At 41.0% G+C, this 24,278-nt stretch overlaps 1 protein-coding gene across 1 annotated transcript; it reads left to right on the forward strand.

The window, feature by feature from the left end:
• Positions 1-3,199: 3,199 nt before the first annotated feature.
• RAD51AP2 (RAD51 associated protein 2) lies at positions 3,200-18,369 on the forward strand. Its single transcript, XM_051982888.1, has 3 exons — positions 3,200-4,509; positions 13,648-13,731; positions 18,073-18,369. Exons 1-3 carry the CDS (start codon positions 3,870-3,872, stop codon positions 18,189-18,191), a joined length of 843 nt encoding a protein of 280 aa, XP_051838848.1. The 5' UTR covers positions 3,200-3,869; the 3' UTR covers positions 18,192-18,369.
• Positions 18,370-24,278: the final 5,909 nt, after the last annotated feature.

Genomic DNA, 24,278 nt, shown 5'->3' on the forward strand with positions numbered 1-24,278 from the left:
AAGTGGTCTGATCCAAGTCAGTGATTGCCAACCTTGCTCTCCACCCTACTTCTAAGTTCTGGGAGTTCCTGACCCAAGTTTGGCTCTGAGCAAGAGTAGATGTTGCCCCTCTCAGCCAGCTGGGAAACTGTCCATGGTGGCAGAATTGAAGGGTTCCTTTGCTTCTGGGTTTATTGCCTTGGTTTTATTTTCTAATGGTTGGTTCTTGTCCTATGTACTTGAAGAGAACCAAAATGACGTCACTATGCTGGGGTTAATGTGTCTCTCACTGTGACTGATGAGACCAGTATGAGCTCGCAGGGCTCCACCACAAGTCAGGCACAACGAGCCATATGGACATTTGGAATGGAGATCACTCAGTTTGGACGCAGTCTTTTAAGCTGCAGCTTCATCGAGCCTATATAGCACCTTCCCGGCCATGCTGGACCGTCTGTAGGCTGGGGGAGATGTCTGAAGAGGGGTCTGGGTCACAGCTCAGCTGCTGCTGATTACTGAACTTTTCCTCCTTTTCTATACACAGCTCAAGGTCCACCTACCCCCACGTGCGGGTCCCCTGTTCACTACATCTTGAGTCTGTAACGTGAAAATGGGTCAAGTTGCCAATGTGTGACGGTGCCATCGAGTGATCCCGGAAGGCTCTGCTGGTACCTCATGTGGGGCTCCGGGACCTCCTTTTGGTTCTCAGACCCTCTGGGGTGCTGGGCTCAGGAGCCTGGCTGCTACACTGCCTTATTTGTTTCTTTCTGCGTTGGGCTGGACCAATGACTTAGTGCGACTTTTCTGGGTTTCCCCATCAGGATTGTCAGGTGCATTTTCTAGATCTGTTTAGAGACGTTGTAAAGGGGAGCTCACCCTCTCTGGGCTCCTTTCCCTTATCTGTAAAGGAGGCTGGCGAGTCTGATGACCCTCTGATTTTAGGATTTTTCCATACAAGTATTAAACACCTACTGTGTGCCAGGCTCCGTGCTCAGCGTTTGAGACACAAAGAGGCAAAAGGCACTGGCTGCCCTCGAGGAGCTCCCAGTCTAATGGGGGAGAGAACGCGAAGAACTCTAATGGACCCAGAAAGGTCACGCTGGAGACAATCGGGGTGAGGAAGGACTTCCTGTGGAGGGTGGGCAGGCATGGGGCACAACGGCCTGGAACGGTTACAGGCTCTGCCTCGCAGAGAAGCCCACCCACCCTCCACCGCTTCCAGCCCCTGCCTGGGGCTTTAAAGTCTCCAAAACCAGTGAGCAAGAGAAAGAGGAAGGGGGCGGGGCTGAGGGGGGAGGGGTTGGAGAAGAGGGACGAGGTGTGAAGTGGGGGCGGGACAGTAGTTGATTGGACAGCCAGAGGAGGCGGGGCTTAGGGCACGAGTAGATTCTGATTGACTGGGGACAAGGGCGGGAAGAGCTGGAAGGGGTGGGGCCTAAGGCACATGCAGATCCCAGCTGACTGACAGGGGTCGCGAGCTCGAGACAGCTGGAGCTGGCTGCGCAGGCGCAGAGGGGGCGGGGCTGGGCGGGGCTGGGCGGGCCGGAGGAGCTTGGCAGGCGCGCTGTCATCTCCCTCTGTCTCTCTGCCCCCTCACGAGACACTTTGCTCACTCCCGCCTTCCTGGAAGGTCTCGCGCTCGCCCGGGGGTGTGACAGGGTGGGCGCGAGGAGAATGGAGGGCGCGCCAGGGTTCCTCAGCGGGCCGCCCGAGGCCAAGCGCCCCAGGCTAGGGGAGGACGCTCCTTGTGGGTCTCGGTCCCGGGGCCACAGTGCTGAGGGGGGCCTCGTGAGTTTGGAGCACCCCCACCGCCAGGGCCCCAAGGACTTCCTCCCGGCCCTCCCATGGTGCACTCTGCCCTTGCTGGCTCCCCTGCCGCGAGGCGTCCCGCTGGGCGAACCCATCATGCTGCGAGACCAAAAGGGGGTGGTGGGGGGCAGTATCCCTAAGAGAAGGCATGCTCCCAATGATGAGGAGGGGAGCCCCTCCCCAAAGACCCTCCGGAGGGCCCCAGAGATCAGGCTCTCAGGGGGCCCTAGCTCTGGCCACAGCCTTCCTCTGAGCGTCTGGGGCACTGGTGGGGCTCCCGGGAGCCCCAGAGCCATCCATATGACCAAGAGGAGCGAAAGCCTGCGCTCCACAAAGCCGAAAATGGGCTTTTCCAGTTTGGGCCAGATTCGGGCCACTGTGGCCTGGAACAGCCTGCAGGGAACAGCCCCCCAGTCCGTCCTGGAAATGGCCGAGGCCTTTCTGCCAAGCAGCCGGCGTCTTTGCGCCCTCATGCTGAGCTCCCCGCAGGTGGCCGAGGGCGCGCCCAAGCTGCAGCCCGCAGTGCCGGGGGTACGAGGCGCCCCGCCTCCACGAGATTCCCCTTGTTTTGGTGCCAGAATCTTCAGCTTATTTAATATTGTTCTAGGAAGTCAAAAAGACAAACGTCGTTCAGCGTGGTTTGGTGGTTGTGAGCTGCTGCTGCAATCCAAAAGGGGACCAGGCGTTCAAAATCTCATGACTAGTATGAGTCTCTATAGCCAGAACAATGAGGTGCAAGCTGGACCCTTGGAACCTCAACGTATCAAATCAGTAGCAAATTCAAGCCTGGCTCATTTATTCAGCGATTCAGATTTCTTAGCAGAAATCGAGAATGAGTTTATACTGGAAAAGGAAAACAATTTAAAGCCGATCAGACAGTTTCATTTAAACTTCCACATAAATAATTCATTAGAAAAGCACGACCCAGCTCTCCTACTGATTGTAGCTTTTGTAAGCATATGGAGAGATGCTTCATTAAGGCAGAGAAGAACCTTAGCCTTACTCCCCAAAGATAATAACCCAGGTCAGTGCTACATGGAAAGTGTAAATATGGATACTTATTTTCTAAATGGAATTTTGGTCTCAACTCAACAAAAAATTTTTCTTCCAGGAAGTTCTGGAACTAATTGTTTCCTGCCCTTTGAAAGCAGATTTCTAGAAACAGACAACCTGTTTACCGTATTTGAAATGGACAATTTGACTGGGTTGAGCTTTGCATTTTTACGTTGTCTGAATGAAATTCCAAAATGGAAATACGGAAAACTAAAAACTGAGAAAAATTCAAATTTCCTAAAGAAAGAGAATGGAATTAAATCAGTAGTACCAAAGAAAAGAAGGCGTGATACAGTTCATTTGCTTTTCACATCATTTAAAAGCTCAAATTTTGCTTTTAGTCTAAAATATGAAAGCAATAAAGTCAGAGGCAACTATGTTTCTAAAGTCACTGGAACTTGCCACATTATAACTACTGAGAACATGCATAATGATTTCAAGAAATATAATAATTCCTTGCATGTTATTCCTAAAGACACATTTTTTTCTGTTTTTGATGCTTATGACAAAGTTCCTCTCTTCAGTGATGTAGATGACTCTGGCAGTATCTCTTTGTCCAAGAGCTATAACGATAACAATAAAAATTCTGAAAAAGCCATCAACTTGGAAACCCTTGGTGCTCTTGCTATTAGGCATGTACCTCAGTTTATACAATATAGCCAAATAAATATAACTGAACATCTCCACAAAACAAAAACATATGCCCAAAATATAGTGATTGAAAAGAAACAAATATTTAATTATAGTAGTTTTAATTTTAAAGGCAAATTTAACTGTTTCTTGGATATTGAGCAACAGGTGAAATTGGTAAATTATGACACCATTTTCATTGGACCAGACATTCTGATTAAAACTCGGGAAGAATTTGTTGAGAATCCCCTAAATGAAGGAAAAGGAAAGCGCCGCAGGATTTGATTTGGAATGAGAGAAAGCATCCAACAGAAAAGTTAACAGAAATACATAATTACCAAATTCCTAATGGGAATAAGACAGAGAGAGAAGAGAAATGCAGCATTATTATCCACGATACCATGGCTTACATTCTAAACCCAAACCTATTCATGAAAAAGAAACCAAATTTAGAAGATGCTAGAGAGATAGACCAAATATCTGATAACCAAAACACAAGGGATAGAAATGAGCATCAGACTATTTTGGAAGAAAGTGCTTTAGCAAACTCAAAACTTTTTCATCCAAACATTAAATCCACAGAATTTGTTAACCATAAATTTAAAGCTGATTCGGCCACAAGAAATAATGAGCATTCTCCAGTCTTACCAGCTGAATGTCTGTCAACAGAAACTAGGATAATAAGTGAATTTGAAATGAAGAGGGAATTTGATATTGTACTGAAAGAACTGTGCATGTTTCATGAAATTGGTAAGGAAGAGGAAACTTCATGCATTGCAGAAACAAGAAGCAATGAAGAGCAAAATGACTTTGACAAAGATGATTCTATGGAGATCAAAGAAGACCTGACAGTTGTCTCAGAAAAAATATGTGCACCTCCCTTACCCTGTGATACAATCACAAGTGTGCCAAATGTGCCCAAGACAGTCCAAAGTTCGTTTAAGTGGAAAAAAATACATGTGGATGGAGTAAAAGAAGTAGCTCATGAATATTGTTCTTCAAGTCCATCAGATGATGAATTTCTCTCACCTTCTGGAAAAGGTAAAAAAAATTGACCTGTTTAATTTTTCTTTTTCATGGTTTTTGTTGTTTAGTCATTTTGTTTATGTATAACTCTTCATGCCCCATTTTTTTTTTTTTGGCAAAGATAAAGGAATAATCAACTATTTCCTTTTCCAGCTAATTTTACAGATGAGAAAACTGAGGCCAGCAGGAATAAGTGACTCACTCAGGGTCACACAGCTAGTAAGTGTCTGAGGTCAGATTTGAATGCAGGAAGATTAGTCTTCCTGCTCCAAGTCCTGGGATTCTGTATATTATTCCTTTGTAAACCAAATGTATAATCTTATCAAAAGAATGAGCATGCATCTATAGTATAAGAGGATTATAGTAGAAAACTTTTATAAAATCCTAGGGCAAAAGGACAGCTAGGGGTGCAGTGGATACAGCACCAGCCCCGAAGTCAGGAGGACCTGAGTTCAAATCTGGTCTCAGAATTTAACACTTCCTAACTGTGTGGTCCTGGGCAAGTCACTTAACCCTAATTGCATCAGCAAAAAAAAAAATCTTGGGGCTTGAAAGACATTAGATATAATGTTGATGATAGCTAACATTTATTAAGTACCTACTATGTACAAGGCATGGGTCAGCTAGGTAATTCAATGGATATAGGACTAGGCCTGGAGTTAGGAGGATCTGACTTCAAATCCTTATTTGCCTCACTTCTTTACTGGTAAAATATAAACACACTGGAGAAGGAAATGGCAAACCATTCCAGCAACTTTGCCAAGAAATTCCCAAGGACAAGTCCATGAGAGTTGGACTTGACTGAAATCATGAAGAGTTGGATCTGATTGAACAATAGTAACTATAACAATGTGTCTGGTACAGTATTGAGCACTTTCCAAATATCTTGTTAGATTGACAGAATAACTCTGGGAAATAGAGCATCCTCATCTCCATTTTATAGATGAGGAAATGGAGGCAGATGGGGGGATATGACTTGCCCAGGGCCACATAGCTAGTAAGTATCTGGAACTGGAACTGAGGTCTTTCTGGCATGAGGGTTTTATCCCCAGCTGTCTCCAGGCCATTTGGTCCAACCTCATGATTTTATAGGTGAAGAATCAAGTCTAAGAGAGGTGAGCCAACTTGTTCCAGACCCTCACTAACGTGTGGCACAAAGAGCTCTAGGCCTTCCTCCCCTGTGCCCTTGTGTTCTTTGTCCTCTGCTCTGTCTCTAAGGAAAAAGTGGCTCTATGGGACATCTAGTCTCACTTCTTCTTTGTAAAGCAGAGATAGCAGGGGTCTACAAGGTAATATCAGTTAATTCCATGCCACGGCCAAGATTTATGCCCCAATCTCTGTCCACAAATCCAGAGCACTTTAGGCTCTGCCACAGCGGGACAACCCGTCACTAAGAAATGGACCAAACCTTAAATGAAAATAATTTTCATTGATTTATTATAGATTTCCCTCAATAGATTCCAACAGTGTCATGTATACTTTGTTGTAGGTTTACAGTTGGGCATTATGACATAAACAGCAAAAATATGACACCAAGAAATTTAGTATTTCCAGCCAACCTTTCCTTGATCCAAATTACTCATACTATAAGGCTAGGAAGGATAGAGTGGTGCAGGAAGAGGAGACTTCATTTACCTCCTCAATAAAATGGGTATCCTGATACCAGCAGTATTTATCCCACAGTGTCATGGGGACACTGTATTGAGAACAAGTAGGGAACAGACTCTGGAAACTTTTAAAGCCTTCATAAAGGCCTCGATCTTTCCTATTATAAAGAGAAGATTTCAGACCAAATTTGTCCTTTCTTCTGCATGTCATTCTAATGCCCTTGAATTCAAATAGACATTTTCTCATCTAATAAAATTGTAATGCATAATGCAAATATAAATTGTCTGAGCGTGGTCTAAAGCTGGGATAGTAAAGGGGAACACACACAAAAGGAATCCATGTTGCTTCAGTGATTGTATCCCCAGGATTTTAAAAGAACAAATCATTTTTATGTTGAAGCACAGTACAACTTGACTAAACTGGTACCTCCTAGCTCAAGAAGGCAGAGCCAGGAAAAGTAGCCAGAAGTTTTTTTTAAGAGGTAAATTTAGGCTTGATGCCAGGAAAAACTTCTTATTAGAATGGTCCCAGGGTAAAATGGGCTGCATAGAGAGATGAGGGGGGCTGAGGTTGGATGGCTCCGTGCAGGGATGTCATGGGTGAGATTCCTTTGGTTCATGGATTGGACCGGTGGCTTGGAGATCCCTTCTAATTCTCAAATCTGGGAGTTATATCCCTCCACCCGAGATGGCTCAAACCCCACATAGAATAATAGTAATGACAATAAAAATGGTAGTTAGCATTTTATGATGCCTTCACGTTTGCACAGTGCTCTCCATGTATTTTCCCTTTTGATCCTCCCAACAGCTCTGTGACATACGTGGCTTTTGGTGTTAGCGTGGGCTGAAGGGGTGAGTGATGGGCCAGGCAAATTTCAGAAAGAGTTCGGACTCAGAGGCTGGCCCTTCTGTTGAGTCCTTACTCTCCTGCACCAGACTGCCTCTCCTCTGATTTGCACGCCCTCAATCCTATCAATGCATGGTAACATGCAACATGTACATACGAATGCCAGTCTTCTGAACTTTCCCCCAGAACATTCCCCCTCATCTCCGACCTTTGACTCTGTGGCTTCCCTCAAGGTTTAGCTTCTGGGCTGCCTTGTTGCCTTTGGTTGTTAATAGTCTCCCCTTCTAGAATGGTTCTACTTTCACAGCCCTACCACAGGGGTGGATAAGTATTATTTTCCTTCCTTTCTAAAGTGTTTCATTGATATCTTTTGTTTTTCCATCATCTTATTTTATATCTATGTATATACAGGGGAGTGTGTGTGTGTGTGTGTGTGTGTGTGTGTGTGTGTGTGTGTGTTCCTGTCCTCTGAGAGTCACTTTTCATGAGAGAAAGAGAGAAACAGGTTCAAGCTAGCCAATGCCTTCTGATTAATGTATGTAATTCTAGAGTGTATGTAATGTCTCTACCTGTAGTCTTTCCCTTAGCAGAGAAGGAAAAAGTACATCTCTTCATTTCTCTAAGGCTTCCTCATTACAGTTACACAGTTTGTACACATTCAAATTTGGAGGATGTTGTTTCCATTGACATTGTGGTCACATAGATTTTTTTTTTTGTATTATGATTTGACTTTGCATCAGTTTACACGCCTTTTCCCACATCTCTGCATTTTTAAATAGTCATAATTTCTTATCATATAATATTATCCTGTTGCATCCTTGTTCTATATTTCATTTAGTCATCTGCTGCCATTGACTTTGTTCCCAGGTCTTTGTGATGATGAAAAATGTTGCTATAAAATATCTTGATGTATATGAGATCCTTCTTTCTGTCTCTTAACTTCCTGGGACATATGGCAAGGATTGTTTGTTTTGTCTTTAAAGTCGCAGAAAGATGCACAGCGTGCATTGTGATTTTGGCAGTCCATTTGAAATATTTTCTTAAGAATCATTAGGGGTAGCTAGTGGATAGAGTGCCAGCCCTGTAGTCAGGAGAACTTGATTTCAATTCTTATTGTCATGAACTAAGACCCTTAATATTTCCTAGCTGTATGACCCTGGGCAAGTCACTTAACCCCAATTGCCTCAGCAAAAAAAGTCATTAGACTCAGAGTCATTCTTGATTACTTTCTGTCCTTTAACACTGACATTTGATCACTTGCCATTTCCTATCAATTCTTGCTTTTTAATAGAAATGCTTTACCTGATTTGGGTCATGGACCTTTTTGGTTGTCAGACTGGTGAAAACTATGAACCCCTTTGCAGAATCATATTTTTAATCACACAAAGTAAAATACATATGATTACAAAACAATTGAATTATTTTGAATAAAGTTATCTATCTACTACCTATCTGTCTATCTATGTTTGTCTATCCTCCTGTCTATCTAACCATCCATGTTGCTCTCTCTCCCTCTCCTTTTCTCTCTCTCTCTTTCTCTCTCTCTCTCTTTCTCTCTCTCTTTCTCTCTCTCTTTCTCCCTCTCCTCCCTCTCCTTTTCTCTCTCTCTCTTTCTTTCTTCTTTCTTTCTTTCTTTCTTTTCTTTCTTCTTTCTTTCTTTCTTTCTCTTTCTTTCTTTCTTTCTTTCTTTTTCTTTCTTTCTCTTTCTTTCTTTCTTTCTCTCTTTCTCTCTTTCTTTCTCTCTTACTCTCTCTCTCTTCTCTCTCTCTCTCTCTCTCTCTCTCTCTCTCTCTGAAGGTGTGTTTATTTCCCTCTTTTCTTATCAAATATGTGGACCCCAGATTAAGAACCCATGACATACATCTCTAAGATTTAGTCCCTTCTCATTCTTCCCTCTCCTCCAACCCTTATTGCCATGAACTCAGCTCAGACCATTATATTCAGACTATTTACAGCGAGAAATCATCTTTTCTATAAAATGCCCATGACAGTGATTTCAGACCTCGGTGTCCCTAGAGGGGCCTGTGGTGGGTGTAATCATTTTTCTGCCCTCAGGGGAAACAGGAATCCTCTCTTAGGGTCCTACCCTCTTAGGAAGGCTTAGGATGACAGATGAAATTTAATCAAGTTGCTCTGATGATGTGATTCCTCTGAATCAGAGCCTTGTCAAAGGCAAAAGAACCAGAGTCCTTAATGTGACTTTTTTGTTCTGAACCTGTGATTTCTTTGATGGCGGAACATCCCCATTGATGTGGATCAGTTGCTGCTCTGCACTTCATCATCTTAGAGAGCTGCTTGGGGTTGGGGGCAGAAGCACTGAGAGGATTAAGAGGCTAGTCCACAGCTACATAGTTAGAATGTGTCAAAGATATTTAAAGCTGAGAGGCTTTAACTTTAACTGAGAGGCTTAAACCACTGAGGCTGGTTCTTTGTCCACTTCTCTGCCTCCTCCTTCATAATTCCTCCAAACACTGTCAGTGTCATAACCCTAAACATTTATTTGGTCCTTTAAAGTTTGCACAGCATTTTGGACCCATTATCTCGTTAGGGAGCTTCTCCACGCTACCTTACCTGCTCTGTCTCACCTTGCCTCCTTCCATAAATGGCACATCAGCCGCACTGGATATGAGCTTTTCTCTGATTGGGGATTAACTGGTAGGCAGTGTCTACTGGACCTGAATAAACAGCCTGATGGCAGCTCTCTCTGGGGCGGGCCCTGCTGGGGCTGAAGTCCAGAGCAGTCTTCCTGCCTGAGAACACACAGGTGGCAAGATACAAGGCACATGTCACTTGTTATTTTGGCAGCTTCTTCAGGAGGGCACGTTAATACCCACAATAAGGGAGAGTCTTGTGGGCATCAGATCTCCCCAGGGAGGACCCCTGCACCCCCTGCCTCTTACCCAGCTCTCTCCTCTGATACCCTCCATACATCATGCCCAGTTTTTACAACCTGGTGCAAGTTGAGTTTTTAAATTTCAGCTGGAGAAGCCTGACTTTTTCCTGCTTAAATGGGCTTGGCAGAAGCAGCATCATGGAAGAGAAAATTGTCCCTTTAGGCAATTGGCCACAGTTATTCCTTTTCTTTCTAGACATAGAGCTGAATTTCTTCCCTGCCAGGCTAACGCTGTGAGGACTGCTGCCATCTTTCCCACATCCTTCCCTAAGATGGTGGGGAGTAAATTGAGGAGAGGGACTACGTGCAGATTTCCTGATCTTTCACTTTTTCATTCTCTCTCTCTCTCTAAGATGAGCGTTTGGACCAAATTATCTTTTAGAATTTTTTCCAGACCAAGCCCCATAATCCTAAAATACATGGAATTAAATTCAACCAATCTTTATTAAATTCAAACTCTATATAATGTGTTTTGTTGGCTCTTGCAGTCAGTCCTGGTAACTGGTCAGTTAACCAATGAATTGTCCAATTATTTCCCCTTTTTTTTTGGCTGGGGCAATTGGGGTTAAGTGACTTGCCCAGAGTCACATAGCTAGGAAGTGTTAAGTATCTGAGGTGAGATTTGAACTCAGGTCCTCCTGACTTAAGGGTTGGTGTTCTATCCACTGCACCACCTAGCTGCCCCTGATTATTTAAAATGATTGGAATTTTTGCATGTGTAGATACAGCCTTTATGTATATATAATCACTTTGAAAAAGCACCTCATGTATGTTGTTTTAAAAAGCAAACATGAGTAATACATTGCAGTATTTTGACTAAATCACATGTGTTATTGTTCATATAGCAAACATCTGCCTACTCTGTGGCAGGCACTGAGGCCAGGTACCTTGGACACAAAGACAAAGCAAAATGGTTTCTGTCCTTAAAGAGTTTATATTCTATTTTTTGGAAAAAAAACAAACCATGTAACAGATGAAAAGTAAATGATTTGGTGGAGAGGGTCCGAAATGGGACCCTCAATTGAGAGCTCAATTCAAGCCCTGAGTAGGAGGTGGCCTTAAGGAAAGCTCGCTATTCTGCCAGTAGAAGGAAGGAAGGAGACAAAGGGATGGCTATGGGGGAAGGAATGTGTATGATAAACAGCATAAAGGTCAGTTTACTGCAAAGCAGAATTCAAGCAGAGAAATATGTAGTAATCCTGGAATGGTCTCCTGGAATCAAGGCTTGAAGGGCTTGAAATGACAGTCATTTGTATTTGATCCTAGAGGCAAGAGGAAGTCACAGGAACTTCCTCACTTCAAGCTAGGGTGTCAGACTGAGGCTTCAGGAAAATCATTTCAGCAGCTGTGTGAAGGATGCGTAGAGGGGTAGGAAAGTCATTGAGGACTTGATTGCATGAACTCAAACAAAATGTCATAAGCATTTGTGGTGACTTTTAGAACCGAGAAGGGAGTAGATGTGAGATGCAAGACTTGATAGTCAACTGGATATAATGGGTGAGGGTGATGAAAAAGTCATGGATGATTCAGGTTGTGAACCTGTGTTCTGAGGATAGTGGTTCTCTTGACAGAAATGGTAAAGTTAGGAAGAATGGAGGCATTATGGGAGGGATAATGAATTCTCCTTTAGACTTATAGAGTGGAGAATCCCATGGGATATCCAGTTGGAAATGTTCATTAGATAGTTTGTGATGTAGAATCCTCTGTGATTAAAAAAATGAGTAAAATGGATTAAATCTATAATAAAATGGGAAAAAAAAACTTGAGAACAGAGTATTAGTTAATTACATCTTCTTTCTTCCCCCTTTATCACCAATGATATTGGTTTTTTTAAAAAAAAGTCTTCATTGTAAAAAACAAAAACAAAAACAAAATATCTCATAACTTCTGGCCTGTAACTCTTTTCTCAAATATCCTCAGTAACCCCATTGTTTCCCTTAGATACCCTCTAAATTCTTTTTCTAATCCAAATGTTTTAATATTTTGATTTGGTAATTTTGACATTTTTCATTTTTTCCTTTTAGATCCTAATAATTAACATTTATGTTGCTTTAAAGTTTGCAGAATGCTTTATAAATATCCTCTGATTTCATTGTCACAACAACCCTGTAAGGTAAAACTATTATTATTCCCATTTTACTGGAAACTGAGGCAGACAGGTTAAGCGACTTGTTAGGATTCACACATCTATATTAAGTGTCTGAATCTGGATTTGAACTCAGGCCTTTCTGACTTCAAGTTTAGCACTCTGCATTTATAATGTCTCTCTGCCTCATTGGTCCTTTTTTACTTTCAATTTCATGTCTAAATACTTAAAAAATTGATTTAAGGTTTGGTAAGGTTCTCCAAAAATCTCATCTCTTGTCATCTCAATTGTGCCTTTAAACCCATGTACCTATCTATACATATAATAATGATCTTACAATATTATATACTCTTCATGTGATATCTTTGTTTTCCTCTAGCTGTAGACTATAATTTCCCAGAGAGAAGGGACAGAATTGTTTTTGTCTCCCAGTTCTTATGGCTTAGCACATGATAGGTGCTTAATAAATGTTTGTTGAATTGAAGTTCCTTCTAGTTTTAATATTCATTCTGTTAAAGGTTTGCAATTTAAAATTGGTTTTTAAATATCTATATTTCGAAATAGTCATTTTAGAAATGTTAAACTATTTTTGCTCTGATTAATTTGATGTGCGCCTCCATAGGGAATGTCTCTGATAAATTGAAAAACCATTAAGATGAACACTGTTAACCATGAGGGAAAGAGCTTTCTATTTCTAATAAATGGCAGCTCTTCTGAAGCAATGAAAGGTTTTCATTTTTTAATATTAATTTTCTTTTTCAGCCCTTGGCACGGTGCTTGACTCATAACTAGTGTGCACCGAGTGCTGACTGATTGGTTGTTGAAAAGAAACTTGAGACTTTAGTGCATTTGGGCTCTCAAGATCATTTAAAAGCACTTCTTGAACACCTACAAAGTGTCAGGCTCTGTGCTGGGGGCTGGGATGGCAGTGACTCCTCTGGCAGTTACAGGTGCTAAGTGGGCTCATTTTCCACTTAGAAAAATTTTTGACTTACACAAAATTTCCAGGAATTCTATTTTAGGGAATACTCCCTTGCTTCAGTAAAATGGGCCTTTCTTAATATATGGGGCTAGGAACGATCACCCCTGAACTAAACAGGTGAGGTACAGATATATGTATCTCCTGTGGAGGGATAGGACAGGCGTATTTCTCTGATTGACAGCCCCTTATGACTTTTTCTAATTGCGTCATTGTTCTGAATATTTTTTATTTTTTATTATTGAATAATTTTTTATTATTGAATTTATTATTATTTTATTGAATATATTTTAAATTTTTTGTTATTGTTTATTATTGAATAAAATGGACTGAGCAAATACAGTCTCTTTTGAGGGAACAGAAATTCTTCTAAGTCATTAAATGGGATGGTAGATATTTTGTACCTCTAAATATGTATTTTGCATCATAAGCATCATCAAAGTTTGTGTAAAAGCGATAAACTATGGGAAAATATATTAATTTTTGGCCTTGAAAAAAACAATATGAGAAGCCATATTTTCCATGCTTATTTATGTGTTATTAGAGTAGATAGCAAAAATCACCTTATTGTAAAATTTGTACAAAATACAAGCTAACTGATTTCTAAAGCAATTTGGGCTTTCGCCTGTGTATACGAGAAGCCAAATCGAGGAAAATTTTTGACAGACTCATTGGTTCATATTTTTGTTCAAGCTCATATTAAAATGAATACTTTACTATATTATTCATCTTTATTTGCAGATTTTGAAAAAGCTTTGTCTCAGAGTCCTGCTTTATTCTCTGATACATTTGTGGAAGAAAGAATTCACAGCTTATCAAAAGGAGGTAAGAAGACCTTATTTTCCAGGACACTTTTATTATGATTGTTGAAATATTTTATTTTTTTAAATATAAATAAATTCTAGATTTTTGCTTAAAATGATAAAAAAGGAACATGAAGTTTCAGTACATTGGTAACTTTCATAAGTTCATTAACTGGAATTCATATGTGTTTAAAATGATCAAAAATTTGAAATGCCATTTAGAATCTAATTTGAAAAATACACTGGAGATATTATTCTAAGTGCAAAAGCATATTCCAATATTGGGGATGATTTATTTCTACAATTCTCTGGTAGAATAGCTCTTACATGGAAGAACATTTCTCATGTGCGCATAAATAACTCTTCACAAAAGGTTTGGCCTAGGAAATTATTTTAAAATTGGAAGTTTAAAATGACAGCTTTTTGGGATTGGATTTTTAGTGCAATGATGTCATTCCCAATAAATTTATTACCAAAGGACTCTGGAGACTGAATTTCTGATTGTTATTCATGTGGTAATTTCATTTTGTATAATTCAGGTTTACATTTGAATTTAGTGTCACTCCAGCCACCCAGATTTTGCTGTCAATTGACTGTGTGACCTTGAGCAAGTCATTTACACTATAGGATAAAGGCATTGTATATACCCTTCTAGTTCTAATCTGATGATCTCATCATATAGCTAGACTAGTTGATCCCCCCTTTTTTTTTATTTTCAAGATACAAAAGGAGAAATGTTGTTCAAAAAGCATCTCTAACATTGCTCAGCTCTGTTGGGCTTGGGCAAAATTGGAAAGTGGCAACGTCCAAAGAAACTCTCTTATGCTGTGCTAGAGTTGTCCTTGTCATCCCTGTTCCTCCCTAAAGCAGAATAGGCACCTTCCTGGGCCCCTTGCCAGCCTTCTCATGGGGACCACCAGCAGCTTTCCCATTTATTGGTCCTCATTCTCATCCTCCTCAGTGTTTTTACACAAAGTAATCTTCCAAACCAACATCCCAAAGAAATGGAGGCTAGAGCACACTTCCAGTCTCTTCTTTTCACTGAATAAACTAGGAACTTTCTACAGACAAGCGTTCCTTCTGTTGTGGTTTCATTCTAAAGAGGAACATTTCAGGCCAGTTCAGAGGGGAATGGTGCTTCGTGGGAGGCAGGTGTTAGAGATGCTTTGGGACAGAAGAGGCCTTCCAGGCCTGCGGTGGTCACTCACTGTACCCATGAGTCCCAGAGACCTGGCTTTCTTCTCAGCCCCATGCAGTTGCGTCTGCTTTCATTTACCATCTACCGTCTGGACTTGTCTTTGTATTTTTATCATCCAGTGACTTCACGAGCCTGCACGCTGGGTCAGCTTATGAGGCGAATAATTGCCCTATCAGAGTCCCACTTTATATTGTAGCCTACATTAGGTTTTATTATGGATTCAAAGGGAGACTGTTACATTGCAGTCTATCCCTACTCTACCTCCTGTTCTCATCAGGCTCTGGCTGCCTTCCCCTTTACTCCTGTCTCATATGAAGATATGACCTTACTCTTGCCCAAGGTCAGTTTCTTTACCTGCCATCCCATTCCATCCTGTCTCCAACAGATTGCCTCCTCTGCCACTGCTGTTCTATCACCTAATTTCAAGTGTTCCCTCTCTACTGACTCCTTCCTTCTGCCTACAAACAGGTCCATGTCTCCCCCATTCAGAAAAACCCTCACTTGAGCTTTGCTAATGACTGCCTTATATTGCTTCTACCCTTTCCGGCTAAGCTCCTCAAAAAGGCTGCCTGCAGTTGCTGCCTCCACATTCATGTGGTAATTTCATTTTGTATAATTCAGGTTTACATTTAAATTTAGTGTCACTCTAGCCACCCAGATTTTGCTGTCAATTGATTGTGTGACCTTGAGCAAGTCATTTACACTATAGGATGAAGTCACCCCTCACAATCTGGCTTTCTACCTCATCATTCCCCTAGAACTGCTCTCTCCAAGGTAACCAGTGACTTTTTACTTGCTAAATCCAGTGAGCTTTTCTCAGTTCTCCTGCTCCTTGACCTCTCTGCAGCCTTGGCCACTGTTGGTCCCTCTTCCTTGATGCCCTCATCTCTTTGGGTTTTGGGGACTCCTTCCCTGGTTCTCTTTCTCTGTCTCCTTTGCCTGATCCTCATGCATCTCCCACTCTCTAATCATGGATGTCCTTCAGGGCTCTGTCCTAGGCCCTCCCTTCTTACTCAATACTGTTTCACTAGGTAATCTCAGCATCCTTTGATTGAATTACCACCTCCATACTGATGATTCACAAATAGGCTTCTTCTAACCCAATCATTCTAATAATCTCGAATCCTACATCTTTAAGATGTTCATAAGGCATCAGAAACTCAATACATCCAGAACCCTATTATTGTAGAGAGAGTCCCCCTGGCTCCTAATTTAGGAGCCATTTGGAACTCCTCGCTATCTAATGCCCCCTATATCCAAGCTGTTACTTGGGCCTGTCGACTTCTCCTCTGCAGCATCTCACACATGTTCCCTTCTTTCCTCTGATACCACAGGCCAGACCTTCATCACCTCAGGTTATAGCAGCCTATCCTGGGTAGGGAAGTCTATCTTCCTCCATTCTCTTTTTTCTTCAAGCCATTTATTCAGCCACGAAAGTGATTTTCCTAAAGCTCAGGTCCAACTATGGCACCTCCCTACTCAGTAATTCAACAAACCTCAGTGGCTCCCTAGTCCCTGCAGGATTATTACCTGGCTCCTCCTCCATTTCAAGTCTCCTCCATCTCACTGGCCCACACAAACTCTAACAACCAGTGATACTGGCTTCCTAGTTGTTGCTCAAACAACATTTTTTCTTTGGTTGTCCTCTATAACTGGAATGCTCTCCCTCTTGTCCAACTACTGCCTTCCCTGTCTTGCTTTAAGTTCCAATTAAAATTTCACATTTTATAGCAGAGCTTCTTAAACCTTTTCTACTCACAACCCCTTTTTGCTTGAGAAATTTTTATGTAACCCCAGATCTATAAAATAGATATTCAAATTAATCATTTCCTGATAATAAATCATAAAGAAATTTATTTTAAAACAATTTTTATATCCATATGATTTTTATCATTTATTAAAGATGAAATCAGATGGATGTGCTTGCTTATTTTTACATAAAGAATTAAATCTTGGTGAAATATTTGATGTCTTTTACCATTGCCAAATTTTTCTCAACCTTCACATTTAGTTAAGTGACCACATGTGAAGTCATGACCCACAGCTTAAGAAGTCATGTTTTATAGGAAGGCTTTCCCACTCCATCATAATTTGAGGGCCTTTCCTCTGTTGGGTATTTCCTACTTTTCCTGTATTTAGCTTTTGTGTATGTATGTATGCATATATGTATATATGTATATTCTCATTTGTCTTCCCCATTAAGTTGTGAGGTCTTTGAGGTCCTTTGCTTTCATTTGTATCTCCAGCACCCCACACAGTGCCTGGTACACAGTAGGCACTTAATAAATATTGGTTGATTGATTGACCTATACCTCTTTTTTTGGAATTCTCCAGGATATCTATGGCTTTCCTAATGTGCCATTTAAAATGTAATAGAGTAGTCCAAATGTAGCCTGAGTGGGACAAAATAGAGGGAAATTATCTACACCAACACTAATTATTAAACACCAACAATGCACTGTAGTATCTACTGGGGATGTAAAGACAAAATGAAATGGTCCTTCATACTGCATGTAAGATGTGTTATGTTAATAGAAAATATAGATGGGACTCCTCAAGGGTGAGGAAGAGAGCCCTAGTCATCCCAACTGTCAGTGTCCTTAATATTTTCACCCTGGATACCTTGCCTGACACATAGGAAGCCCTTAATAAGTCATTGTTGACTATTTGTTTCTTATCCTATATGAGACTGTAAGCTTCAGTAGGGAAGAGAGAAGGGCTCCCCTGTCATCTAGGACAATACCCTGAAGATGGTAATTGCTTAATAAATGTGAAACGAATTAGTCTTGCAGGACAATTAGCTTGTTCTCATTAAATATGTTCCAGTAGAGCTATCCTAACGAGGTTAGACGTCCACTCAAAGCTTTCCATATGGTTCTTACATTTTGCTCAGGAGGGCAGGTAAATGTAGCCATCTGGTTAAGTGTTTTAGGAACAGCTGTGCTTCCATCAAACTCTTTTGTCTTTGTTGGAATAGACCTAATGTAAGGTTAAGTAGGAACGTAGTCAGAAGATGCCTCTGCGGTATCAGGAAAGAAATGAATTTGAACTGAAGTGTCATCAGTGAAGTGTACAAGGAATGCAAGTCAAAAATTGCTAATTCAAATGCTGTGGTAGTTTTAATAATTGCTTTCCTCTTTGGCTTTTTCTCTTATATCATTTTAGGTAGCAGTCTGTCCCATGGAATTGTAAGAGTCTATCCTCTCAAGACATGCCGTGGTCCAATCAGGATTGGTTTGTCAAGAAAGGCAAAGCCCAAACAGCTTCATCCCTATCTGAAATGAGAGTGTCTCAAAATGATAAAAGAAAATATATAATTCTGTATCTCAGAAGGCTTTGAAATAGCCTTAATATTTATTCACTTCTTATGTGTAACATATTTTTCTTTTTTATAATTTTAGAGTTTTGATATATAATCTAAGTTATAAAGTATTTTTATTAATGTTAATATTATCCTTAAACTTTCAAAATTTATAAAATGCTAAGTTCTACATGGATTTTTCTTTAATAAGAAAGGAACCATTAAACTTTTCTCTTAATTTTGCTGAAAATGTTTGGTTTGCATATTTTTTTTCTCTGTGATAATTCACTTGGCCATAGATAATTTATTTTAAAATATTCTTGGAATAAGGTGGCTGCTTTTCTGTTGCTCCCAGAGATTTAGGTCCTCCTCAGATTCTAAGATACAATAACCCTTTGTACCTGTCTCAGCACTTGCCACATTCTGGTTTGTATCGGTGTTTATGTCTGTGTTATGTCTCTCCTATTAGACTGTAAGATCTATAAAGGTAGGAATTAGCAATTTTTAATCACTCAAAACTATTCAGTTTCCAAATTGAAATTTCCCCTGTTTTTGGCCACAACTTCCCATTTCATCTTTCATTTTTCCTCTTCCCTCACCACGATCAGTGGTGAATTACTCCTCATTAGAGATCTTCAACTGAAGGATGAGAAACCATAGCTGGGAAGTTCAAGAGGAGACTCTCATATTAGATATAGTTTGAACCAGTTCCCAGCTTTGACTTTCCCTCGGAACCTTGTTTAATGTTAGAATGTCTAACAAACATTTAGTAAGCTGCTGATCTCTTCGAATGTAAATATTTTGTTATAAAGGAACTTTAAGAAAGCACCTAGGTCATCCCTTGAAGCAACAAACTGTGAATGGTAAGAAATTATCCTGTTTTCCAACCCCTCCAGTGATAGAAGAGATAAACCTTGTCTCTGTAATCATTTCAGTGTGTACTAAAATGACTTACTGCCCTGATTTTCTCTGTGGAGTTGGCATACAAGTGCAGGATGAAAGTCACAGAAAATTTCACATAAATAGAATCCAGTAGAAGGCAATGTCCTGTAGAATGTAAACTCATTTCCTTTTATATCTTCTGTGTCTCCAGCAACTAGTACATTTGATCCAAAGTAAGCACTGAACAAATGCTCCTGAATTTTCATGACTTCACTCCAATATGACCACCAGTTTTACCCTTTGGTTCTGTTCTTATTTATCGTTCCTAGCTTCATTTTTCCCCTTAGAATATTAGAGCTTGATGGCGTCTAACTACAAACTCTAAAAGAACCCAACTCTGGGCAAAAATGCCGGCAGTACCATCCTCAAGTGGTTGTCCAGCCTCCCTTGGCACCCATCTGGGTATGAGGGACTCTAAACTTGAGGTTAACTCCCACCATATCTTTGTTTCCGTGCTGAAGCGAGCTAATTTGGATATATCCCACTGTGTTGAGTGGGTCAGCATGATACTATAGAGAGAGCTGGCCTGTGGGCAGGGACAATTTGGATTTATGTGCTATCTTGGACACAAACTGACTTTGTATCTGTAACTCTGAACAAGTCACGTAATCTCTCTGACTCTAACCTCTGCCTTTGTGTTTGAGCCCATTCTTCTCTTCTCTCACTACCAGCCCTATAAAGCATCCTTTCCTTTTCTTCTGCCTAGTCAGTCTTGACCTCTTTATTGGTCATCTTTTTAAGGCAAACTTGATGGTTTGTCTTAGGTTAAACACTAAAAACTATCCAACCAACTATAACTTCTTTTATTCATGTAAAAATGAATCTGCTACAATCTTTATTTCTGTTTCCTTTCAATCATGAAAGTAAGCAACGAGTATTTATTGTTAGGTCAGACACTTTGTTAGGCTTTAGGGACACAAGTATAAGAAGGAAACAGTCTCTACTCACCATAACTTTTTTTATGGGAGGGACAATATATATTAAAACATATAGAATAGAAGTCTAAAATTATTAATACAAATACATTCAGCATAAATGCTAGATGGTTTGGGAGGGAACATACTAACATCTGGCTGGGAAAGGTTTTATGCAAAAGATAATGTCTTTGCCACTAAGATTCTATACAGACAAGATAAACTGTTTGCTTGCTGTCTGCCTCTTGGCATCCTGCTTCTTAGCTATTTGCAGTTTGGATTAAGTGAATCTGTGAAGGCCATTAACAATTTCCTTATTAACTAATTCAATGGACCTTCTGCTCTCTTCTCACCTCCCACCCCATTCCTCATCATTTTGCTCTTTCTGCAGAATTTAATGCTTTAGAAAGCCCTCTTCTTCTTGCTACTCTCTCTTTTATTGGTTTCTAAGATACTTCCTCTTATAGTTCTCCTACTACTTGGATTCACTTCTTTGTCTTTTCTAGATTCTCTTCCTATTCCAGGCCCATGAAGGTCAATATTTCTAAAGGCTTTATTCTGAGACACTTCATTTTTTTCCTCTTGGTCTCTTTTGGCTATGTTGGGAGGTCATATTATCACAGGTTCTGAGAAATGGAAGAAACTTCTTGGGCCATCTAGTCCAATCTACATGTGAACAAAGACCATTCCTACAACATCTTGGATGAGTGGTAATTAGCCTTGGATTGAAGACATTTTAGAAGTGATAAGTCAGGAGGAAGCTTCTTCCCCTGGTGGGTAGTTCTGGAGGCAGTTTTTCCTGATGTCAGGCTCAACTTTCACTCTCCCATCCTAGATCTGCCTCCTAATCAAGTGGAACAAACACACTTGCTTTTCCACGGGACAGTTCTTCAAATATTTAGAGACAATTATCTCCCCTCCCTCCCGTGCAAGTCTTCTCTTCTTCATTCTAATCTCTTCAATCTATTCTCTTATGACATCAACTATATGTTTTTACTCTTCTGATCACCTCCCCTGCATACTCTCCAGCTTATCAATATCTGGCACATGAATTGTGCTGACCATTTATCAAATGCACTAGGCTAAAAAACAAAAAACAATGACAACAAAAAGTAAAATAAAGGGCAGCTAGATGACACAGTGGATAGAGCACTGGCCCTGAAGTCAGGAGAATCTGAGTTCAAATCTCACCTCAGTTACTTAATATTTACTAGCTGTGTATACTTACCCGGGTTGCCTCAGCAAAAACCCCAAAACAACAAAAAAAAAGCATTGGGCCTTTCTTCATTCTTGGCTGTAAGCTCCACGGTTCTGACTGCTGACCTGCTCTCCAGAGTACTATTATGCTCTAGAAGTGACCCTGTACAGGTAAAGCATTTTCAAATGCTTTACCAAGGAGTTAAAATCTGGCAGGTTCTTCCACACTAGAAAGAATGAAAGAAAGCAGACCAAGCATGCCTTCCAAGGACCATTGTAGTGATGTAAAGAAACCCTTATCACCAACACACTAGAGATGAACTCTTTGCTTGTGGCAATGTATAAAACAAACAAAAATGCAAAATGGCACTTGGGCTGCAGGGATGGAAGCAGAAGGGGTCGAAAAGGAAGAATTGCAGAGTTTTTAGATCATCCATAATATTTAATGTGGATATTGGCATTTTACATGTGAGATCTTTGTTCAGTGATTGATACATGGACATCCTACTGGAGCCACTAGATTGTATCAGCTTAATGTTCTCGCTACACCACTTAGTGGAAGGATGGCTTTGGGTTCTACTTGGAGAGACCAAGAAAGGAGCAAGGGTTGGTTTCATCTTGTGTGAAAAGGCAAGAAGAAATGGCAGCAGCTATTGGAACAGTTAATCCTGAGGTAATGAGGCAATCGGAGCAGAGGAGGGGGAGGATATAAAAGCTATTATTGCATTAGAAATGACAAGATTTGGAAGAAGGTCATTCTGTGGATGAGGGGGCTTGCTGTGTGAAGATCTGAGTCCCTTAGTTCTTCCTCTTGGAGAAAACCTCTGTGGTCCTTCACATAATTCAATTTGGGGATCCTGACAATGAACATAGGGAAAAATAGCCTCACAGAATAAATGAAACCTGAAACATTGTTAAGATTGCTGGTACCTTATGTATACAAACTTCAGAATTAATAATTCATCTAGTCTTATTTAGTTCAATAAATGTGGGCCCGGATCCATCCACATCACAATCTCATAGTACGGACCTCTATTTGACAGTTATTTGGGGATTGTGCATGTAATGAGCCAAAAAATATATTAACATCCACTTAAAATAGTTTAGAAATGGCAGAGTTTTTATGAACAATTATAAAAGAATGCTTTGGGGAAAGAAGGGGGAAGAGATATTAGAATAATCCTTTAATGATGGCATTTTCCTAACTTTTCTTTTAACAAAAATATTGGCTGAGTCTATTTTGGTTATTTCATGTTTTTATGTAAATCTAGTGAAGCTCAGATGCTATCCAGAACACACAGGGGAAATACCTACCCTGATCTGTCCAGGTTATCCTGACCCTAGGCAAAAAGATAGATTTTTATACCATTGTAATTTCTTCCATCCTGTGTTCTGTGTTGGTGGGATCTGGAGGAGAGATAATTTAAAAAAGTAGATAATGTCTAGAGAAGATATCAGTGAAGCTTTCTTAATGAATGAGATTTTCTTTTCCAAGTGACAAAGGATGGGCAGCAAGTGTCTAAGTGGATAGAGTTCTGGGCCTGGATTCAGGAAGACTTGAGTTCAAATTCAATCTTAGATGCTTACTGGCTGTATGACTCTGGGCAAGTCACTTTACCACAGTCTCAGTTTCCTCAAATGTAAAATGGGTATAATAACATTCACCTCCTGGGATTGTGAAGTTCAAATGAGATATTTGTAAAGAGCTAGCACAGTTCCTGGCACGCAGTAAGGACTATATAAATGCAATTTTCCTTTTCAGGTGACAAAGGAAGGTTGCCATTTTGGCAGAGAACATTCACATTCATAGCTTTGAGGTTATGAGATGTGGGTTCAAGTTCTATCTCTATCTCTCTAAATGCTTCCTTCCTTCCTTCTGTTTTGTCAGTGGAAAGCTCACATAAAGGAGGGGAGGGGAAAAAGAGGAATAATATCTCTGTTTATTAGCTGGGTGATACTGGGTAAGAAAAGCAACTTTTCCAAGCCTTATTTTCCTGCTGTGTTAAATGGGAACACCAATATTCTCAGGACTGGAAGGAGCCTTAGAAATAATCTCTGCTCACAAATGGGGAGACTTGCCTAAGCTTATGTGATTGAGTGACAGAACTGGGATTTGAACTTTGACATCCTGAAGGTATATAGGAAGGAAAATGTTCCTCCGATGGCAGATAGAATATTCTGGGGCTGTCAGTCCCAATGAACACACCAGAGACAATGAAGAGATATTTAAGGGATGGGATTGCAGCATGAACTTTGCCAGGAATATTTTCCCAGTTGTCTTTTCCAGAAGGAGACCTCAGCCCCTAATTCTTTCAGTTTCTGCCTTGCTGCCAAGGCATCCTGGCTCTCAGGAAGAGAAAATGGCGCTAGCTTCCTTTTAATAGTGTCTGGTGCCCAAGCCACTCGCCAATAAAAACTGAAGGCTTCAGAGGAGGGAGGAGGCTCCAGGAGGCCTCGGCAGAAGCGGTTTCGGGAAAAGAGAAGTTACAGAGCGCTGAGCCTGGCCAGAAGGGCTCCGAGGAACTTGTCGTTTCTGTTTTGTTCATTCTTTGTGTGCCTAGGAGTGAAAATGCAGCACAGACTGGCCGCGTTGAGGTGGATCTGGCAAAGCCTCGGCTTGACTTGAGAAATGGCAGCATGGAGAGCCAGAGCAATGGCCAAGCCCCAAGGGATGCTGGGGAGAAAGGGCTGGGGGTTGCCATCTTTAATCCTTGTGGGTTGTTCTTGCCCTTTTTGGACTCTCCAAGGAGGTGATTGCATTCTGCGCACTTGGGGAATCAGGACTTGGAAATCACCACCAAGTGCCGATGCTGTCCTAGCATTATGGAGAGGGTTCAGCTGGAGCTGGCCAGAGCCACGCCATTCTTCCTTCTCCCTTTCCCTCTGAATCGCTCTCCTTCCCACCAACTGCTTCCCCAAGGAATTCTCTGTCCCCTCACTCCTCACTCTCCACTCCTGCTCTCACTGCTCCCAGCGGACCTTTCTTGGCCCGTCTCCGCCAAACCGAACATCCCTCA

This window comes from Antechinus flavipes, chromosome 2 (assembly GCF_016432865.1).
Source record: "Antechinus flavipes isolate AdamAnt ecotype Samford, QLD, Australia chromosome 2, AdamAnt_v2, whole genome shotgun sequence".
In the NCBI taxonomy this organism is placed as follows: domain Eukaryota; kingdom Metazoa; phylum Chordata; class Mammalia; order Dasyuromorphia; family Dasyuridae; genus Antechinus; species Antechinus flavipes.

Excerpts from the sequence above, each read along its gene's own strand:
- RAD51AP2 (XM_051982888.1), top strand. The coding sequence starts at position 3,870 with ATGGCTTACATTCTAAACCCAAACCTATTCATGAAAAAGAAACCAAAT. Across the intron at positions 4,510-13,647 it reads TCTCTCACCTTCTGGAAAAG|ATTTTGAAAAAGCTTTGTCT; the intron begins GTAAAAAAAATT and ends CTTTATTTGCAG. Across the intron at positions 13,732-18,072 it reads TCACAGCTTATCAAAAGGAG|GTAGCAGTCTGTCCCATGGA; the intron begins GTAAGAAGACCT and ends ATATCATTTTAG.